Here is a 21,114-nt window from a genome sequence, read left to right as displayed (position 1 = left end):
CGCATGTGTAAAAAATGTGATCCAGGGTCCACGGTACATAATCACAGGCTGAAAACCGTCAAAAGAGTGTATTAATATTCATAAACAGCATGGTGTATGTTTGAAGCCGTACCTTCATTATTTCCTCCAGACGAGAGCTCTTCTTGGATGCAAACAAACTCGGGTGCAGGTATCCATCTCCATCATCATCATCATCATCATCATCATCATCGTCGTCGTCGTCATTGTTGGAATTGTCAGACTTTGATTCTGTTCCAAAAGGGCCAATTAATTGGATTGTTAACTCACGTCATAAATGTTCAGATTCATTCATTATTCTTAAAACAGTTGATTTATTCAACTTGTTCAATTTACGATGTATACTACAAAATGACTGACGTTATATATACCAATATATACTAGTATATAACAATATATAGAACCGTTGAAATGTTTAAGGTTGACAAAGATTTTTCATATTTCGGTTTTTAAAGTAAAAAAATATGATGTGATTTCAATCATTCCTTTAGCTTTGGAGTGTTAAAAGCTCTTGGTTTATAAAGAAGATCTGTAAAGTTGCAAAGACTAAAGTCTCAAATCCAAAGGGGCATTACAATTTCGATGAGTGCTTGCGGTGATCAGCCAATCACAATGCACTGGCTCAGTTTGCCAATCAACACAGCCTGCGCTTGTCAGAAGGAGGGACTTTGTAGAAAACGATGCATTTGAGAGAGGCGGGGCATAGAGGACCTACAATAATGTACAGTATTTAAAAAATTATGTGTTTAAATAATGTAACAATGTTACACCAAATACACAAAATAATGATCTTTAAAAAAAGCATCATATGGCCCCCTTAAGAGAAGTCTCTTATATTCCAAAAGGCTAAATTTATTTGATCAAAAATGCAGTAAAACCACTAACACTGCACTGTGAAATAATATTACAATTTAAAATGACTGTTTAATACTTTAATATAATTTATTTATTCCTGTAGTGCAAATTTGAATTTTCAGCATCATTACTCCAGTTTTCAGAGTCACATGACCCTGCAGAAATTATTGTAATATGCTGATCTGGTGTACAAATTTATTTTCCAAAAAAATTAAAAATCTACTGACCCCAAGTTTTTGAATGGCAGTGTACTGTATTTTGAAGCAAAAATTTCATTTTCATTTTGTGACATTTCATTTTATCTAGTGAACTGAATTATAAAAAGTGGTTGCTCTATAACAAACTAAATATTACAAAAACATTTTAGAATAATCAAAGACTGACTGTCAATCCAAAGAACAACAGCTTTTCTAGAATTTCAAGAAACTATCATTTCTAGAGCAATTCCTATTCTAGAATAGCATTTGCCACAAAAATAATGTGCACAGAATTATGGGGAATAAAGGAGGTCAAAAAATCATGACAACCTAATAAAACTGTAACACATGAAAAACGTACCCTGTTGCTGGTCCTGTTTGCCCTCTGATGCCGGTGTGTACCTGCCCTCCTTCATAGCTTGTAAAATATGTTTGTAGTAAGGGTTCAGTTAGTGGTCAAACCGCAGGAAATCAAACTGGGAGTTCCCAGCCTGCTTTGCCTTCAGCACAATTTCAAATTGGGCCCCCTGCTTGCATACAAAGTTTGCGGTGCGCTCAATAATAGCATGTGTCTTGGTGGTCGCAGGCTGAAATAGATCACAAAAAAATGGGTTAATAAAGACAGAAATTCTGATTAAGCTTCAATTATTATTAATTAGACAATTTGCACTGGGATAAATGTGTATAGAACATTTATCATCAGTGACTTCAGGCACAAGATTTTCTTGTTACTGTAGTTCACACACAAACTATTTATGTGTGAGTGTGGGCTGGCATTCCATAAATCTAAGTCATTAGTTAATTTCCAGCTACACATGCAGATTTAAAACATTCACAATTCTTTCAAGCTGCAGACAAAATAATTTTCATGTGCCGAGCTGATTTATGGTGATGTTGTATTTTAAATGACAAATGGCACCAATAGCGCTCCAAATGACACATATCCTTCATTAGAAGGAAGCATGAGAATAACTTTTCAAAGGGCTGCACTTTAGCTCCAATGTCCAGGTAAACAGAGAATCTATGATATATGTCAAGTTCCAGAGAGCCAAATAATGACTTGCTAATTCGAAGAGAAACAACCCAACGTCTGTCTTCAAAATCGGATTCTTTTGTTGCTTCCAGCTATGTGCTGTACAATAAGCAAGGTAATCAGAGCAGCTGAAGATTAATAATTCAAAAGGCTCCCTCAAAGAACCTCACAGACTTGAAACTAATAGCGGTTTTCAAGTCTGAGAAACTGAAGGTTTCGACTAATCCTCCAACCTTGAGATGAATCTCCCTCCCTCCACCAAGAAAAAAAAGTGCTGGTTGGGGTACATTGTTGCAAGTGGCTCAATGGATGGTGAAGTATTTATCTTTCTGTTTCCTGTAGGGCTTGGTGGGAAAGCAATGACAAATCCTGGTTTAAGAGGATAAAGGAGGGGCATTGAGCTTTTAGAAAAGTATAATTTGTTGGGATTAACTTGCTTTCATATACAGGCATAGTAAAAAAATTTAAAGAATAAAAAAAAGATCTGTGATTGTGTGTGGCTCCCAAACGAAGGATCCTGCGGCGATAAAAGCCCATGTCTGGTTTGTACAGATTGACGTTTGCATCCCACTGTGTGCATGCTGGTTATACAAAGGAAGATCTTTCAATCAAGATCAATCAAAATCAGAAACTTCTGAATAGAAAAGAGAGAACAGAGAACAGGGTCTTTACTTGCCACACAGTCATAAATGGCCTCTTGCAGAGTGCAACAATCTTTCAGTATAACTATCAGACATTCAACAACAGAAATGCAAATCCAGAACATATTTAATTAATATATGTAGGTATTGGTGATTACAAGTAGGGATGCACAATATGTTGGTTCCATATTAATCTGCAAATATTAGAGACTTTCATTTTACTTGTTAGAGTTTCACCTAAAAATGAAAAATCTGTCCTTATTTACTTATCCTCAAGCTGTTCCAAATCTCTTCACATTTCTTTCTTCTGTTGAACACAAAATATGTTATTTTGAAGAATGCTGAAAAAAGAAGAAGAAAAAAAAACAGGTTTGGAACAACTTGATGGAGGGTAAATGACAAAATTTATTTTTTTGAGTGAACCAGCACTTTAATTAATCGTTATATTTAATAGTGTGTGCTCATTTACCAGATTTTTTAATCACCATCTAACTCACTTAAGTGAATCTTAGAAATAGCATTATATGTCATCTCTAGCAAATCTCCCAACAAATATAAATTTTTGTGTGGTTGAATATTATGCTGTGAAGCCTAAATTCCCTTGTAGCATTTAAAATGAATGATTTAGCTTTAGTTAATCTTTAAAAACTGTTATATATAATATTCAGTTTATTCTGTACATTATGCATTACGTTGTGATGCCTAATTCACTTGCAGGACTTAAAAATGACTGATTTTAGTTTGGTGCATTATTTGAATTTATTTAGAGAAAATAATATTGACTCTTTTAAAGTCCATAACATGAAATAATTACTGTTTCATGGGTACAGACCAGAATTTTCCTACTGGAGCATCCCTAAGTAAAACTGTGTAAAATGGGTATACTTCATTATCTGCTCACCAGCTCTACATCCAGAGGGATGAGGAGGCCAGGGGGCGCCACAAATGGCTCCTCACTCTCTACATCCTGCTCCTCTTGATCTGAGAGAGGGGCAAAGGTGGGAAAAACCGAATTAACAGACAAAATCAGATTGGCAAGACAAAATAATCAGATTTTCAGGAGCAGAATGAGAAAAACACACACACCGATGCAACTATGAAGCTTTTGTTAACTAGAACCTAAGAACCGGAGGCACTTAAAGTTTTATTGTTACTGCAACTTTCTGAGACCACAAGCCCCGTCAGCTCTGTTTACTGCTGCTGCCTCTATGCACTCTTCCACCCTCTGTCTCCACGAATTGGCTGAGACGGGTAAAAACCAAATTAAAATTTGATGCTGAATTCAGTGTGAAGGGAAATGTGGGCAGAAGATGGAAACACCACACTAAGGAAATTATTAAATCTAGTAGTTACAAAGTACCATATTAGTTGCTCTAATAAATCTGACAGCTCTTCTAAACCCATTCAACAAATAGTTGTCACACCTGGACTCATTTAGTGTGTTTTTGCCCGTGACCCAGTTTGTGTCTTTCCGTGTTTGGTTTGATTAGTTCCCAGGTGTGTCTATTCTATTCCTCATGTGTTCCATGTCCCTGTTAATTTAGTCATGCCATCCACCTGTGTTTCCCCAATTATCCTTTTGTACATAAGCCTTGTCCTTTCAGTTCTGTTTTGTCGGGTCTCCTCACTTGATGCCTCACTTGTGACTAACTCACTCACTTACGTGTGTCTATCGCTGTGCTCCATAAATGGTATATATTAAAAGCCTTATTTCATCTATCCTCGGCTCCGTGTTCCTTCCGGCAGCGTAAAACTGTGACAGAAGACCCGACCTAAAAAAGAAAGTTTAAAACCGCGTGTCTTTCCCTCCGTTTTGCTTTCGTTTTTTCACAGTCTTTTCTTTTCTTAGTTTCTATGGATCCCCTCTATCGTCCCGAATTCCTCATCCTCCTGCTGAAGCAGGGAGGACGTTCTCTCGAGGACCATACCAGACAGTTTCTTCTATTAGCTAATGCCACCAGCTACCCGGACGACGCGCTCTGCACCTTCTACAACACCAGCCTGAACTCCAAGTGCAGAGTGTTGTCGCCCGAAGATGGTCCTCGGGAGGATTTCGCCGCATTCGTAGAGTGGACTCTGGCGAGAAATGGCTCACCTTTCACCGTCTGCCCCATAGAGGATCTCGCCAGTCCCACTCCCGACCCAGAGACCAGCCAGCCACCATCACGCCGAACGGAGCCAGAGCCCACCGCAGCCGCAGAGCCCGAGCCATCCACTGACAGGGAACAGGATCTCGAGAGCGCGACTGACCAGGTGTGTGAGCCGGCAACACCGTGCATCGTGGGAGTCCTCGTGGAGATCGAGGGCGTGGAGGAAAGCCCTGCCCACACTCCTGCGACTGAGGGTGAGCTGTATACAGTCTCTGAAGGTCATATGGAGCAAGTTCTGGATCTGATGGACTGGTCTATGGAGGTAATCCCTAATTTTCCTGTTTCTCCGCTGGTTCCGCCCAGCCCTGAATTTTCTGTTTCTCCGCTGGTTCCGCCCAGCCCTGAGTTTTCTGTTTCTCCGCTGGTTCCGCCCAGCCCTGAGTTTTCTGTGTGTCAGCTGGTTCCGCCCAGCTCTGAATCTTCTGTTTCTCCGCTGGTTCCGCCCAGCCCTGAATCTTCTGTCTTTCCGCTGGTTCCGCCCAGCCCTGAATCTTCTGTCTCTCCGCTGGTTCCGCCCAGCCCTGAATCTTCTGTCTCTCCGCTGGTTCCGCCCAGCCCTGAATCTTCTGTCTCTCCGCTGGTTCCACCCAGCCCTGAATCTTCTGTCTCTCCGCTGGTTCCGCCCAGCCCTGAATCTTCTGTCTCTCCGCTGGTTCCGCCCAGCCCTGAATCTTTTGTCTCTCCTGTGTTCCCTCCCGGCCTCCCTCTCCCACCTCCTCCAGGACCTGCTGGACCCTCTGCTCCACTTTCGCTGGTTCCGTCCAGTCCTGATCCTCCTGTCCTTCCTCCCGTCCTTCTCCTCTCTCCTCCTCCTAGACCAGCCAGTTCCTCTACATCCCTGCTGGTGCCAGTCAGTCCCGCAGCTCACCCTCAGTCCGCGCCATCGGGGTGCGGTGGTTCGCCGCTGGACTGCCAGTCTCCAGCTCCGCCTTGGCGTGTTAAGGCCCTGTCTCCGCCTCCAGCCTCCGAGCCCTGGACTCCTCCTCGGTCCTTCGACCCAGCGGCTCCGCCTTGGCTCTTAGCTCCCTCGTCTCCACCGTGGCCTGTCATCCCACCTGCTCCACCGGGCTCCCTCGTCCCTCCGGCTCCACCTTGGTCAGTCGTCGACCATCCGCCGCCTCGGGACTCCACTCCTCCGGTTCCACCTCGTCATTCCATCCCTCAGGCTCTGTCAGGCTCCTCCTTCCCTCCGGTTCCACCTCCATCCTCGGTCACTCCGGCTCCACAGCGGTCTGCCAGGACCCCGCCTCCGCCTTGGTCGCCTGAGCCTTCTGCTTCACCTAGGCCCTCCGGATCCTCGACGTCCCCCTGGCTCTGCGGCTGTGCTGCTCCATCTTGGGCTCCTCACCCACCGGTGCAGTCTCCGCCTGTCGGCCCCCTGGTGTCGTTGACCCCTCCTTCACCATGGCTCCTCCCGCCGTCGACTCCACCTTGGATCTCCGTCCTGGCTGGTCTCTGGTGGACCATCTGGCTCCTCCTGCTCCTGTCTCCTCCCTGGCTCCTTCCTCCGTCTCCTCCCTGGCTCCTCCTTCTGTGGTCCCTGTCTGCTGGCCCCCTCCTGGGAGTCCGTCCTCCACCGGAACCTCCTCCCAAGTTCCCACCCACGCCTCCCTCTGTTGTTTCTACGGTGTGAGGACGCACCTACCGGGAGGGGGGAGTACTGTCACACCTGGACTCATTTAGTGTGTTTTTGCCCGTGACCAAGTTTGTGTCTTTCCGTGTTTGGTTTGATTAGTTCCCAGGTGTGTCTATTCTATTCCTCATGTGTTCCATGTCCCTGTTAATTTAGTCATGCCATCCACCTGTGTTTCCCCAATTATCCTTTTGTACATAAGCCTTGTCCTTTCAGTTCTGTTTTGTCGGGTCTCCTCACTTGATGCCTCACTTGTGACTAACTCACTCACTTACGTGTGTCTATCGCTGTGCTCCATGAATGGTATATATTAAAAGCCTTATTTCATCTATCCTCGGCTCCGTGTTCCTTCCGGCAGCGTAAAACTGTGACAATAGTAAGATGTCACCTGATCGATTTATTTTTACGCTGATGGTTACAATCAAATAATCTAGCTCAACATTTTTGGTCACAATCAAATCATCTCACGTGGTATCACAATGCTTTGAGTAAATGGCATAAGATCTGGTTTACACAGCAGATTATTTTGGCCAAGAGCCACCCACTTAGACAGAAATAGACCTTTTATTTGTCTTTCTATGTGTAGATTATACCACAATAATAGACTGGCATTAAAAATGTTATTCAGTTATACAGAAAACACTAGAGAACAGGCTGAGAATTTATATTTTGGCCATCCAAAAGTAACAAGCATAGAATATTTCACAGAAATAATTCAGAAATAGGGCTGGGCAATATGGCCAAAAATAATGATGACAGTGCTTTTTCCATTTTATACAATAGTGACAAGGTATTCCTTTATGGTTAATGGGGATGGAAATGCTTTCCACATTAATTAGACCTTGAGAATGAACGTAAACATAACTTGTTCACACAGAGTATGCTACCTTTATAATTTAGGGCCCCATGAAATTCAAATTTGGATTTAATATGAATTTATCATAAAAATTGTGTCCAATGAAATTCATTAATAAAACTTAAATTGAATTGATATATTAAAATGTAAGCATTTGAAAATATAAGAATTTACAACACAAAACTGCTTTTTTTTATTTTTGCAAATAAGATGCTGCACAACATAACTTTGTAAATAATACATGAACTTAAAAAACATGTTTATTGCTGATATTCCTTAAATATAATAGTATTATTATTACTTCTTTGAGATGTGCACTTTAGTAGACAACAGTAATATAGTTCTGTTATAATATGATATGATATTAATCAGATATGATAATTTTATTTTTAGTTTGTGCCAATATGACACCTGTATTTTCATTGCATTTATAATAATAATAATAATAATAACAACAATAATAACAATAATATTAGCTGGCTTTTTTACCAAACAGATATTTCCTTCCGTTAATTTCACACTTAATTGTGCCAGTTAAAATGTATTGTAAAAGCCTTTGTTAATTTCACTGTTTATTGTATTGCTTTGTGGTATTTCATCTTTCATTTAATAGTGCATTAGAGCTGCTCCATTGCAGCAGCTCAGCAGTGTAATTACAAGACGTTATCCTGTAATAATGTGGCAAACCACTCGTAAATCCTGTAACAGCGATGATTATATTTTTTGGAATGAAGTCGGTTTTGATCATTTGAAACCTGCTGTGACTTATATTAATACAATTAAGTTTCTAGTTTCACTTTCGCATTAAAACAAAGTTGTGTATGCTTGATGTTTAAAATACATTTAGTTTATAGTAAATGCACCTATAATTTTTGTCAGATTTATATTTACGATTTAGTTTTTAAGATTGAAGATTGAAGATTTTTATTTGTCACATACATGGTTATATCGAGAGCATATGACCAGCAGTGAAATGTAAGTCAGGTCTGGTCCATGGACAGTGCAATTATTAAAGAATACAAACTAAAAAAAATTATACAAATTAATAAGATATGGAAAAAGATTTAAAAAATAATAAAATAAAAAACTCATAAAATAAAATGTAAAGGACAGTATACTGTAGACTTACCGTATTTTCCGCACTATAACGCGCACTTAAAAGCCTTTAATTTTCTCAAAAAAACTACAGTGTGCCTTATAATCCGGAGCGCCTATATATATATATTTGTATATGTATATATTTTGCCTTATATACTTGACTTGAGAACGAGTCAATCTTTTGTTTGTTATCTGGCTCAACTCGGTTTTCATCTTCTGTTCTCTCCACAGCAGTTCAGTCAGTGTACTGTTTTAAGTAAATGAATTACTCTGGGATATTGGTTTGTTTGAACTCAGAGGCAGTGTCAGCAACATTCAAAAAGTTATGGACAGTATACCGTACACACAGTTTCAATGGAGGGACTGAGAGCTCTCGGACTAAATCTAAAATATCTTAAACTGTGTTCTGAAGATGAACGGAGGTCTCACTGGTTTGGAACGACATGAGGGTGAAGGGGCGGTCAAACTAGCCTTTGAACGTGCGAAATTATTTCGGACGGCGCCGCAAATATGGGCGGGAGCAAGATATAACGGTTTCCCCTCATCACAACATGGATTAATCTGTTCTTGTACTGTGTCTTTTGCGACGGCGTCGAAAGTGTCTTATTATATTGTACTCTCTGTCTCTCTCTCTCTATAAATATATACTCACTAAACAATAAAAAAATTATAGAACGTGTCCTCATTCAAATGTACCATCTGTTCCTGTTTCCATTGACACTGCGAACCATGCAGCTTATTTTTTTTATTATCTTTTAAATATGTATTATATAAAATAGGATGCTGTGCTATGGCTAAAATTAGCACTTCCTTCTTTTTTTAAATTTCTGTACAGAGAGGTCACGCAGTGACGTATCGATCATTTACTGGTCACACGACTTCACGCGATGCGAATTCGCAGGTCAGGGTTCACCAAACTTGAACTTTTGAATGCAGTGAAATGCTACATTTTTTGCATGAGCCTGCGTTTCCGGTCTGATGCATTCGCATGCGTTTGAATGGAAGTCAATGGAATGAAAAGTGCAGTGTGACCGCCCCTTGTGTTATTAATTACATAATTTTGATTAGTGGGTGAACTAACCCTTTAAGTTTAGGGTTTTCTTTGCAACTAGGCATCGGTACCTTGTAAACATGACTTTATTTCCAAGTGGATTGAAAAAAGTGTGCCCTTATTCTTGAAAGTCATCTAAAGCCAGCCAATCAGATCAGAGCTCGCCACATCCAGAAAGTATTTTCCAATTTTGTGGGCAATATCAGATGGTAAGTGAAAGAACTTTGGGGCATGACGTCTGAGGCTGATGATTGTTATTGTGCTTCCTCTGATGCTGAAGGGTGAAAAAAAGTTGTCTGGATTCCAGTTTGGCAGCTACAAAATTTATGACTTCATCACAGTCACTGTAAGAAAAAGACATCAATGCCACTAGTTGACTCTGTGTGTGTGTGTGTGTGTGTGTGTGTGAGTGTTTGCTTGCAGTGAGTGGGTGGATAAAGACTTTGCGCCGTGGGCCAAGTCTTGTTCTCTTGTAGAGTGCTGGTGCGAGCAGGTGTGAATGAGGAGTACAAAAGCATTGTTTGATTTAGAAACTCATTTGTCACCGAATTTCTGCTTGAAAAGAGCTCTGAGGATTCAAACTAATTCCAGGGCTCCTATATTTATAAAGCAATCAGCCATGGAGTGTGATGTTTTTGCTAAAACGCTGTAGTGGTGAACCGCTGGACCTTGCTGATCATTAACAGTCTCTGCATATCCACGCCTTGCCCAGTCTTAAAAAAAAAAAAACTTTGAGCTTTTCAGTGCCTTGAGGCTCAAAAACTATACTTATTTGACCTAAGGGAAATTGCCTCTTTTCATCCCAGAGCATTTTGAAGTTCATAGGCTAAAGTATGCACAGAAATGATATCCTCAGGCAGACTTACAAGCAGCATTTCAAAGTAAGTAAGTGGTTTTTGAAGTTGTGTTTTCTAGCCTTGTACGGATCCCACCTGCTTCTTTGCTGGCCTCATCTTCCTCAGTGGGCTGGGAGGGGTCATAGTAGTCAGCGCTGTAACGGAAGGCAACTGCGTTATAGGTGCCTTCATCGGCCAAGGCTTCGCTCAGCCTTTTATACTCCTCCTCTGCAAACAGAAAGAAAGATTCACAGGAAATATTCACTTCTGAATTAACTGCAGTGCTCATCGTTCTCAAATATTCTCTTTCTATTCTTCTCCACAACAGATTCAAAAGTTTCAAACATTGTAAAGTTGGCTGTTGGATTAATGGATTTATGTTGAAAAAATATATTGGTCGTTTTAAAAGTTAGTCCATTTTTTACGTTTCTCAAGGCTGAATTTATTTGATAAAAAAAAAACATTCTGTGATTCCATCCTCTACATAGTACCAAAACTGCCCTTTTAAAGATAGTTAACGATTTATAAATTTCTTGCAACACTGACTCACTCTCTACTTTTGTTACTTGGCCTCAGCTCTGCTTTCAATACCATCTCTCATGATCTGATTATTTCTCGCCTTTCGACTGTGGGTATTTCTGGTACTGCTCTTTCCTGGTTTGCTTCATACCTATTTGATAGACAGTTCTACATCTCTGTTCAGGATTTCAGATCTCCTACTGCCTCCTGAAACAAGGCGTCCCACAGGGTTCTGTTCTTTGGCCTTTTCTGTTTATCATTTATTTTTTTAACACTGGGTCAGATTCTGCAGCATCATGGCTTTAGCTATCATATTTATGCTGATGACATTCAAATTTACACATCTGGTCAGCCTTCTCTATCCACCAAAATTGACCAAATTTATATTTGTGTGCAGGAAATAAAAGCATGGCTCAACTCATACTCAAACTTATTATGGATAAATCATCATTATTGGAACCACTTCACTCACAACCAAAGTTCCTGTTGACTTTACCTGCGATTTCACTTGCACTCTTATCACACCACCTGTCATCAAAAATCTTGGTTTTGTTTGACTCCTCTCTTTCTTTTCAGTCCCATATTAACTCTCTCACTAAGTTAGTATGTTGTTTACAATGAATTATCCAGCTCTGTCCATTCATTAGTGTCAAAGATGCATTAGCTCTCATCAATGCTCTTGTTTCATCACATATCAGTTTTTGTAATCCCATTTTTACTGGCTTACAGGTTACCTCCATTGCTACAGTATAATCAAAACTCAGACGATCATTTTCTCATCTGCACAAAGCGTTCAGCCCATATCGCCCCAATTCTAGCAGATTTGCATTGGCTACCTTTGGCCTACTGTATAAGTTTAAAATTCTCCTGCTCACTTTTAAGGCCTTGCATGGTTTCGCTTCTTTTTATCTTTGTGATTTGCTCCTTCCCTATACTCCACCTTGTTCACTTATGCCTTCTGATTCTGGCCTTGTCACTGTTTTTCTGTATCCCTTCTCTTCCATGGGGGGCAGATCATTCAGTGATTTTGCTCCTAAATTATGGAAAATTCTCTCCCAAGATCACTCTGTCTAGTCCATAACCGGTCTCAATTTAAATCGCTGCTCAAAACTTACTAAGATGACTTCGGTTTTATCTGTCCTATATACACATTATTCCGCTGATGTCTGGTGCAGTTTTGGGTGCAATGCGTTACTAAGGCATTGCTGTAATTAAATTACTTATCCATTGAAAAAGTAAAGTATGGAATTATTGCTCATTTTTAGGTCGTTTAATTACAGCTACTTATAAAGTACTTGCATTACATACAGTAATTTCAACAATTCAAATTCAATATTAATTTTAGAAATCTAAAACGTTACCATCTAAAGATAAAACTGACTGCAGCATTTTTAAACCTCTGCACTTTCAGTTTTTCCTGATTCACAAAGAAACCTTAAATAGTCAGATACAGATAAGACTAAAATCAATCGAATCTAAAAATGGCCTACTTATTTGTGTACACTGACAATAACAACAAAACATTGTGCTTGTGAAAAAACAAAGAAAACAAACAAAGTGCACTTTCTGTCGTTTAGGTCTCCATGAGCAACTTTCTATACGTCACCAACTCAGCGAATATTTAACGCAGAGACATGAGAAATATATCTATAGAAAGCTTGTGTCTACTTTTAAATACTTTCGAAAAGGAATATTAACTGATTATGTAATTCGTACGAAACTAAAGCAAGGCACAGTCCTTCCCGTATCTGAGCTCATTATATGCAGTCACCTGCGCGCAAACACCTGCATCTAGATACAACAAAATTGTATTTTTTAAAAAAAATGTATGAATAAAAATAAATAAAGATTTGTTTAATTTTCATCGTTTTTGAAATAAGTTCTACTATGAGGAATTTACCTCAGGATAACAGGGTGATCTGACACGTCTTTATTCAGCCGAGAATATCATTTATGTAGGCTAGTTCATTCATACCTACATTATTAAACTTGTTTTTTTTTTTACATAAACCTGTACGGATTTTATTAGTTGGGCTTTTCCTGAACATCTTGCCAAACTGAAATGTATCGTTTAACTTTTCTTAAGCTTTTTTGTTATTCAGAGTATTTTATATTTGTTTACCAAAAGTTATATTTTTGATAAAATGTTTTAAGTATTACAGTTGTTTTAAAGCTAAAAGGCTAAACTATAAAATGTTGGACTCAAATTGAAAGAATAAAGAATTTAATTTCTATAAAGGTTTATAAGGATTTTAATATAAGTAGCCTAATTAGCTATTTTAATGATTAACTAAGTTACTTTTCAGACAGAGTAATTAGTCATTTAAATACAGTATTGATGATGCATTTAGTAATAGCAAAGCATTACTTTTTGAAAGTAACTTACCCAACACTGGTCCGGTGTTACCTTGTTTTCCTGTATTTTGCCTGACATTACATTATTGTTTAATGTTACCTACATCTATTGGATGTTTATTTTAAAATGTCCCTGATCTCTGGAAAGGTGCTATATAAATTAAACATATTATTATTCGTATGACAAAACTGAATTCTCAGCAGCTATTACTCCAGTCTTCAATGTCTACTGTTTTAATATAAAGTAAGAACTTTATCAGTTTTCTTGATTTCTTTGATTTGAAATAGGTATCTTTAGTATCTATAATATTTAGGATTTATCTTTTCTATTTATAGATATTCTATAAAAAATGCAACACACATCACTCCAAACAGCCACAGTGAGTTCTCATCTTTAATGATCTTACTACAGAAGGACAGTCCAATATTAAACAATCACAATGCTTTATTACAGTTTATAGGATGTAAATGTAGACAGATTGATAAAAGTCTAATGAGGTTAGGTCTCCCCCTGAAGGGCGAATCCACATGATGACTACAAAGATAATGACTATGGGATACAGAGTCTGACGCTGTCAGCAAAGGACATTATAATTCACTCCCACTCCCTCTGTTTAAAGATTGTGAAACAGCAAATCAAGCTGATGAGCGCAACTTTAGCCTTTTTTTTTTAACCTGCTGATGCATACACGGAATTATAATAATGTGACATACTGATTCATCGCCATTTGATTCATCAGAATAGTTCTAGGACTAAGAAGTCACGAAACAACATTCTGATGTAATGTTTTAAAACATTCCAACATTAGTTCAAACCCAGTTGTTCCGGTTCTAAAGAGTGATTTGGATGAGCTATGATTGATGCCCTTGTAATATATTTCATACACACAAACAATATTTTTGAATGACATTTCAATGGCATCCGAAGCAATAAATCACTTATTTCTTTCTTAGAACACATATTTAATAATATCTTTTTGTTTATCAGGTCAGGCGTTACAGAAATGTGCCTCAAGTAATTAAATTGTTAAACTGCTGGATGTAGAAAAGGGACAAATTTCATTCTGAACAACATTCTTTAATATTTCCGAACAAGTTTTAATGACACATCTACATCAATAATAGTATAATAGTAACACTTTCACTTTCAATGGACTAAATGTATTTGTTTTATTCAAAAACAAACCCGGCCATGTCGGTTTTAAGCCCTTCACAGTGTGTAAACAAGCACAAGTACCTTTCACTATTCTGGAAAATTAATTGAATCACAAATATATCAGAGGAAAGCACTTAAAGCCTGAGCGCACCAGTCTATAACCATGAAAAACTGAGTTTACTGAAGATCTCTGGTTGTCCACCTAAGTGAAACAAGCTAGATTAATTATTTCAGACTGAAAAGGTCATTGTTCCCCCCACTGCCACTATGAAAGGGCATCTTCATGCATTTCTACTTTTATAAATAAAGATTAAACGCGATTAATTACATACAAAATAATAGTGTTTGTTTGTATAATATATGTGTGTTCTGTAAATATTAATGATGTGTATATAAATACACACACACACAAACAGTATATATCTTGAAAATTCCCAGGGAACACACATACTGGTCAAAAAATATATAGCCTGACTGCCACTGTAAGTCACTTTGGATAAAACTGTCTGCTAAATGCATAAATGTAAATGTAAAATATTGACGTATATTTACAGTGCCCTCCATAAGTATTGGAACAGTAAAGACAGAATTGTTCTGTTTGTTGTGTAGTCAAGAAATATGATTAAAAGATGAATATGAGACAAAACTACAGAGATGTTAAAAGCAGGGAATGTGTCTTATCAGTTATATCCATTGCTTTTGCATTCCAAGTCTTGCATTCAATGATGACACATACAAACCAGGATGAAGATGAGGAAGCCGACTCTGAAAGAAAAGCAAGCAATATGGATGCTAAAAGAAAAGAAGAAGTCAATTAGAACTATAGGAAAACAAAGGGCATGTAGAAATCAAGAGTTTGGGAACTACCAGCGACATCAGCACCCAAACAATGACCTGATGGGCTGAGAAAAACATTAGTTGATGACAAACAAATCATAAAATCTGTGAAAATTAACTGTAAAATACATATCTATAAAATCACCAACAACCTCCAGAAAGCTGGGGTGATGCTCTGTCAATCTACAGTCCGCAGGAGAATTGGACACAGAATTACAGAAGTAACATAGCAAGATGCAAACCTCTGATCAGCACCAAAAATAAAAAGGCAAGATTCTTCACAAATGTGAGCCAGTAGAGTTTTGGAGTTGATGGACCGATGAGACGAAGATTATACTTTATCTAAATGATTGGAAAGCTAAAGTGTGGAGAAAAAGGGAACTGCAAATGATCCTAAGCAAACAACCTCATCTGTAAAGCTTGGTGGAGGTGGTGTCATGGCATGGGCATGCATGGTTGTCTCTAGAGCAGGACCTCTTCAATTTAATGATGACTTATGTACACATGCAGTGAGAGAGCTAATCGCACCGGAGCAAGGAACAGATACTATTTTTGTGTGCACTTATGTCATCATTATGACCGCAAACCTATTCTATTACTACTACTACACTACACTTAGTAATGAATTTAATTAAATCAAATCGTGTACGGGTTCAGATCAAGACAACCGTGCCTAGTGTGAGTACACCCTTAGATTGCCCAAATCAATCTCCAGATTTAAATCTGATTGAACAATAATTTCTCCAGCTGAAGAGGAGACTAAACTCCCCAAAACAAGCAACAGCTGAAATTGGCTGCATTAAAGGCTGGGGAAAAGCATTTCAAAGCATAAGACCAAGAGTCTGGTGATGTCTATGGGTTGCAGAATCAGCTCTGATTGCATGCAAGGGATATGCAACTAAATATTAGCTTTTAACCTTTTACATCTGCCTTAAATTCAACTGTTCCAATACTTATGCTCACATCACATAGTGGGATGAAGTGCTGGTAAAACATGTATGTGTCAAAATACCTAATAATAAAATGTGACAATCTGTAGTTTTGTCTCATATTAATTTTTTAATCATATTTGCATTTTGCAAATGTCTTGACTCCACAGCAGAGAAAGCAATTTTGTCTTTACTGTTCCAATACTTATGGAGGGCACTGTAAGAATTTTGCCTTCCTATTCCAAATGTATCTGGAGTAACAAAAGGACATTTGGCATTCCTGAAGGAACAAAAGTGTTGATATGGTGCTTTTCCACTGTGTGGTAAGACTCGGTAGGTACGGCAAGCTCTCAAGCTCTCACTGAATCCGCTCCTCAGCTATTAATGAGAGGAACGTCTGTACTTCCTCAACAGACCATGAAAAAGCTATTTTTTAGTTGTTAAAAAAAAACAAAAAAAAACAGTTTGATACTTATTCGTGTTCGATACTTATCTGGCTGTGCTGATTCAAGTCTAGCAGGTCTGTCGTGTCTTGTGTTCAATGACTTGTTAAGTTCATTGATGCAGGTATTGACAATTATCTCTGGCCAACCAGTGATCAGCAGAGGTTACACGTCATGTTTTGGGAACGGTATGGTTTGCTTAGAACCTCACCCTAGGTGGTACTGAAAAAAGTACCAGGTACCAGGTACTGTACCCAGTGGAAAACTCCCCTAAAGTGAACCGTACCATGCTGTGCCATGCAGTGGAAAAGACCTAAAACTAAACCTAAAATACAAAAGTCCTCGCTGCACTCGAGCTGATATGAACTTCACACATTTGAATAATGCATGAAGATTGACTGAGCTGATAGATCAATGTGCATTTACCTTGTCTGGCTTCCTCCTCCAGTAGATCAGTGTGCATGGCCAAGTACTTCTCCTCATCACACAGAGCCTCAATCCTCGCCTCCTCCTCGGACAGCTGGTAATCATGATTCCACGAGCCTGCGTCATATTCCGAAAGATCGTGTAAATGACCGCGTCCATCATACCTGCAAAATGAATCACATGGTTAAAGGCAAGGGGAAAGTAACATTGGATTACATATAAGAAATACTCACCACACTGAAGAACCCTAAAAGTAAAGCTGTTTTATATTCACAATATGCTTTCTTTCAAAATGCTACTTGCGAAAAAAGCAAAAAAAAAAAAGCAGAAAAAAGCCTATGTGATGCACTCCAGGTGGTATATTGCCTGATAACCTTACTAAATCTAATTCTTCACTAAAACCATAAAAAGACGCAACAGGTCTGAGTAAAGAACGAATAAAAAAAAAAACACTCCTCTTACCTTACACAGTTCAACAAACCATTGCGACCTTTTAAGGCAAGTGCCATCATCATTCCTAAATATACTGTAAAAAAAAGTACATCCACACAAGCCTGAGCACATAAATACCTATCCGTAAGAACCCATATGGAGGAAATTTCCCTGCTCTCGCTCCTGTATTCCACTTCTCAGTTCCAGTTTCTACGGCAAAAGAGAGAATTGGGCGATGAGGTGGCAATCGGGGCCTGGAGGGACCCCTTAGCCTTAATTGCTGAGGAAATAAGTTCTGTATTACATGATAGAGAGACATACACATACACATTGGAAACAAGAAAACATATCCATGCAGATTAAGGTGGCTCGATGCAACCCGTGGTATTTCAACACACTCCTGGCTCGTTATCAATTTAAACATTTTCACAGGACTGCAGCTAAACTGGAAGAAGTGTGGAGGAAGAGAGAAAACACATCTGGAACACAATATTCAACTGTACTTCCAGCAAAAGAACAATGTGGGATATGCACAAAGACAGATTTCATATTATTGAATTTGAATCATACATTACTTAGTATATGTGAACCATCATAATGCATGGACTAATTTACAGCAAGTTAATCTGACGTGAATTTACCATGGTTTTTATTTAATTAAATAAATGCAACACAAATGTGACCACAGCAAATTTATCAAGTGCTAAGAAGCAGAGGCCTCACATGACCAGTACATTAGATTCATATTCACTTAGTGCAATGTACAATAAATTAGCCATTTATATTTTTATATATTTATATTTTAAATTATATAAGTGACGGCCCAGTATGCAAGTACTCTGCTTTGGATTTCAAACATTCCCTAACACTGCAAAAAAAATAACAAAAACAAAAAACACTTAAACCAGCTTGAGTTGGTTGCTTGTCTCCTGGATGGTTTCAAAGGGGTCTGGGCACTTTTTAATCTTAGGCTGCCAGACTAGCTTGAACCAGCTAAAACCAGCAAACCATTGAGCTGACTAATAATCACAATCAAAGCAAGTTATCTTAGATCTGTTAATGTCAAGGTTTTATTTTATTCAAGTTTGGGCATGTAAACATCACACATTCATTGCCATCAGATCCTCGTGTGCTGCAAAACAACAAATACATCCAAGGTCCCTTTGGAAGACATTAAGTTGGTTAAGTAATGTTTCCCATTAGGTTTGTTTAACCGACCTATCGATCATGATGTTCTTGTCTCCCATCCATGGGATAAGGTGTTTGTCCTGATCGTGGTAGATGGCCCTCTGATCGTCCCGGAACAGCTTGCAGGCGTAGCCGAACACCAGAAGCTCTGCATACTTGCTACTGTCGCTCTGCTCCTTATTCGCCTTATTATGGTCCGTCTTGCTTCCCCCTCGCCGGTACATTGCTGATAATATCCATAAGACACGCGAAATAAGCAATAATCTGATAGAAATGTACAGCCTTTTCTTTAGAGGTGGGAAAAGTGGAATAAAATATGTCAGCTAACATCTGCTCCAACACATATCAACACACTCTGAAACAAATATGGTGCGTTGAAGAATGTTGCGTTTCACAGTCGCAGATTCGTTGTAATATGTTTCATGTTTTCATATATATATATATATAATTTCTATTTTAATCTACAGCAAAGTTAATAATTGCCACAAAACAGGCAGAGTGAAACAAAGATGTAATTTCTTATAAGACTGTCAATCATTCAATGATTCAGCAGACAAGTGAATAACAGTCACTTTTATTAATTTAAAAATCATGTTAGAGTATGTTGATAAGATTACTGTATTTCATGCAAAAGAGAACAGTTGATTATAAGATGACCCAATCATCTGCAATGCTCTAAACTCTTTAGAATTAAACCTGCTTATGATTTAATTTAATTAATTCTAATTATATAATTCTAATTATTTAATATTTATCCAATGTTTATGTTTCAGCTTTAATTCTAATGAATGTAAATGTTTTTAATAGTTTTAGTTAATGTAAAAAATCTAGTGTGTCCTTGCATGTTGTTAACAGTCTAACTTTATTCAGGAAACATTTTATCAACGATGGTTTGCACAACTTTAGAACTAGTTTGTTTTTAGAACAATATGAGAGATATGTGAGATTTGCCGTGATACTGCATCTCTATGGCAATCAAAAGCATGTATCAAATGCTGTTAGTAGAGTTTTACTTGATCTGAAACCACAACATTACCTTAAAATCATGACTTTATATTTATAGACTACTGTATATTTATCTCAACAGACACAAAAACTGCAAAGTTGCTTACCTGGACATAACTTAAAAATCATGTAGCACAATATGACATTTTGGCTATACTTGTCATTTTTAAAGACATGTTTAATTGGTTCACATAATGTTAAGTGCTGGATCCCTATAGGTGGGAATTTTGTATCTAGTGCTACCATACATGCAGGACAAAAAAAAAAAAAAAAAGTTTGATGATGAGGTTTTCTGTAAGGTTTTATCATGTTTTTCTAACTTTTAATTTTCATTTAGCCAGTAAAATGTGAACTTACAGGGTTTGTTTAAACTTTCTTGCACCTTGTTCATCTGGTTTTGTTTTTGTACAGACAGTTGCTTTCTCTTTTAAATCACGTTCAGCCTGAATCTGTTTATTTAGTAGAATCACCATTAATGCAATAAGAATTTACAGGCCAGTAAAAAAATTTCATCTTTCACTAAATCTGTGCAAACATAGTCTACATTCAAGCCAGTATATCATATTTTCTTTATTTGTTTAAACACATAACCATGACACAAAGACATCTGATACTTAAATTCCTCTTTGGACATAATCTGTATTATTATTCTTTGTATTTATTTAGGTTTTTATGTTGGTGTGTTACTTTGAATTGTGGTTTGTGTTGTGCTTTGTCAGGTCTTGACTTTGATACACAATTCCCTTGTTTTTCATAATAGCAAGTTCTGGAATCATATTTCTTGAAGATCTGATGCCTTTTTTTTGTATGAAAAGCTACTGTAAAAATTGAATGGAAAGCTGCTGAACAGAAATAATTCATTCATTATTTAATTTACAGCATGTATCTTACTTTATGTTTTTACTAAGGTAGTTTAACAGGTTTGCTGATTTTGAGTTAACATACAGATCCTATCTATATTTTGTACATATCTGCTAAACACACTCATGCTGGTAGCTAGGTGACCTAACAGGTTTTGTATTTTTAAAGAAGATCCCACCCACATTTTGCTATAAATATGAAGAGAGACATAAACTGATGAGCAAGACAGGGGACTTGAAGTCAACAACAATTTTGACAAAACTGGTGCTTAGTTTCTTTTTTAACAAATGTATAAATTATCTATTACAATATAACAGGCATAATTTTCCCCCAGGCCATGTTTTCACTGGTATTATTCTCAGGTATGGAACCTTTTTACTTTATCCTTATATTGGTTATTTAAAATGTATGTTTTTGCATACTTGTTAAATTATTACATTTTTTATGAAAATCTGCCCTTTTCACATGATCATTGTCACTAATGTGCTTATTAGATTTGTGACCTAGAAGTTAGAAAAGAAAGAATTTAGAAATTTTCTTATTTCAATTTCATTTTCATTTTTGTTCATTTTCAGTTTAAATTATACTTTGGTAG

At 37.8% G+C, this 21,114-nt stretch overlaps 1 protein-coding gene across 1 annotated transcript in view; it reads right to left on the bottom strand.

Annotated features, from left to right (window-relative positions):
• Positions 1-19,141, bottom strand: part of LOC127986706 (splicing factor, suppressor of white-apricot homolog) — an 87,814-nt gene extending 68,673 nt beyond the window's left edge. The window contains 6 exon segments of the mRNA XM_052589032.1: positions 113-249; positions 1,432-1,657; positions 3,646-3,725; positions 10,465-10,596; positions 17,034-17,197; positions 18,684-19,141. Of these exon segments, the coding sequence (XP_052444992.1) occupies positions 113-249; positions 1,432-1,657; positions 3,646-3,725; positions 10,465-10,596; positions 17,034-17,197; positions 18,684-18,877 (933 nt within the window). The 5' untranslated portion in view covers positions 18,878-19,141.
• Positions 19,142-21,114: the final 1,973 nt, after the last annotated feature.

This window comes from Carassius gibelio, chromosome B21, assembly GCF_023724105.1.
Source record: "Carassius gibelio isolate Cgi1373 ecotype wild population from Czech Republic chromosome B21, carGib1.2-hapl.c, whole genome shotgun sequence".
Lineage (NCBI taxonomy): Eukaryota > Metazoa > Chordata > Actinopteri > Cypriniformes > Cyprinidae > Carassius > Carassius gibelio.
This window is presented reverse-complemented; position numbering and strand designations above follow the sequence as displayed.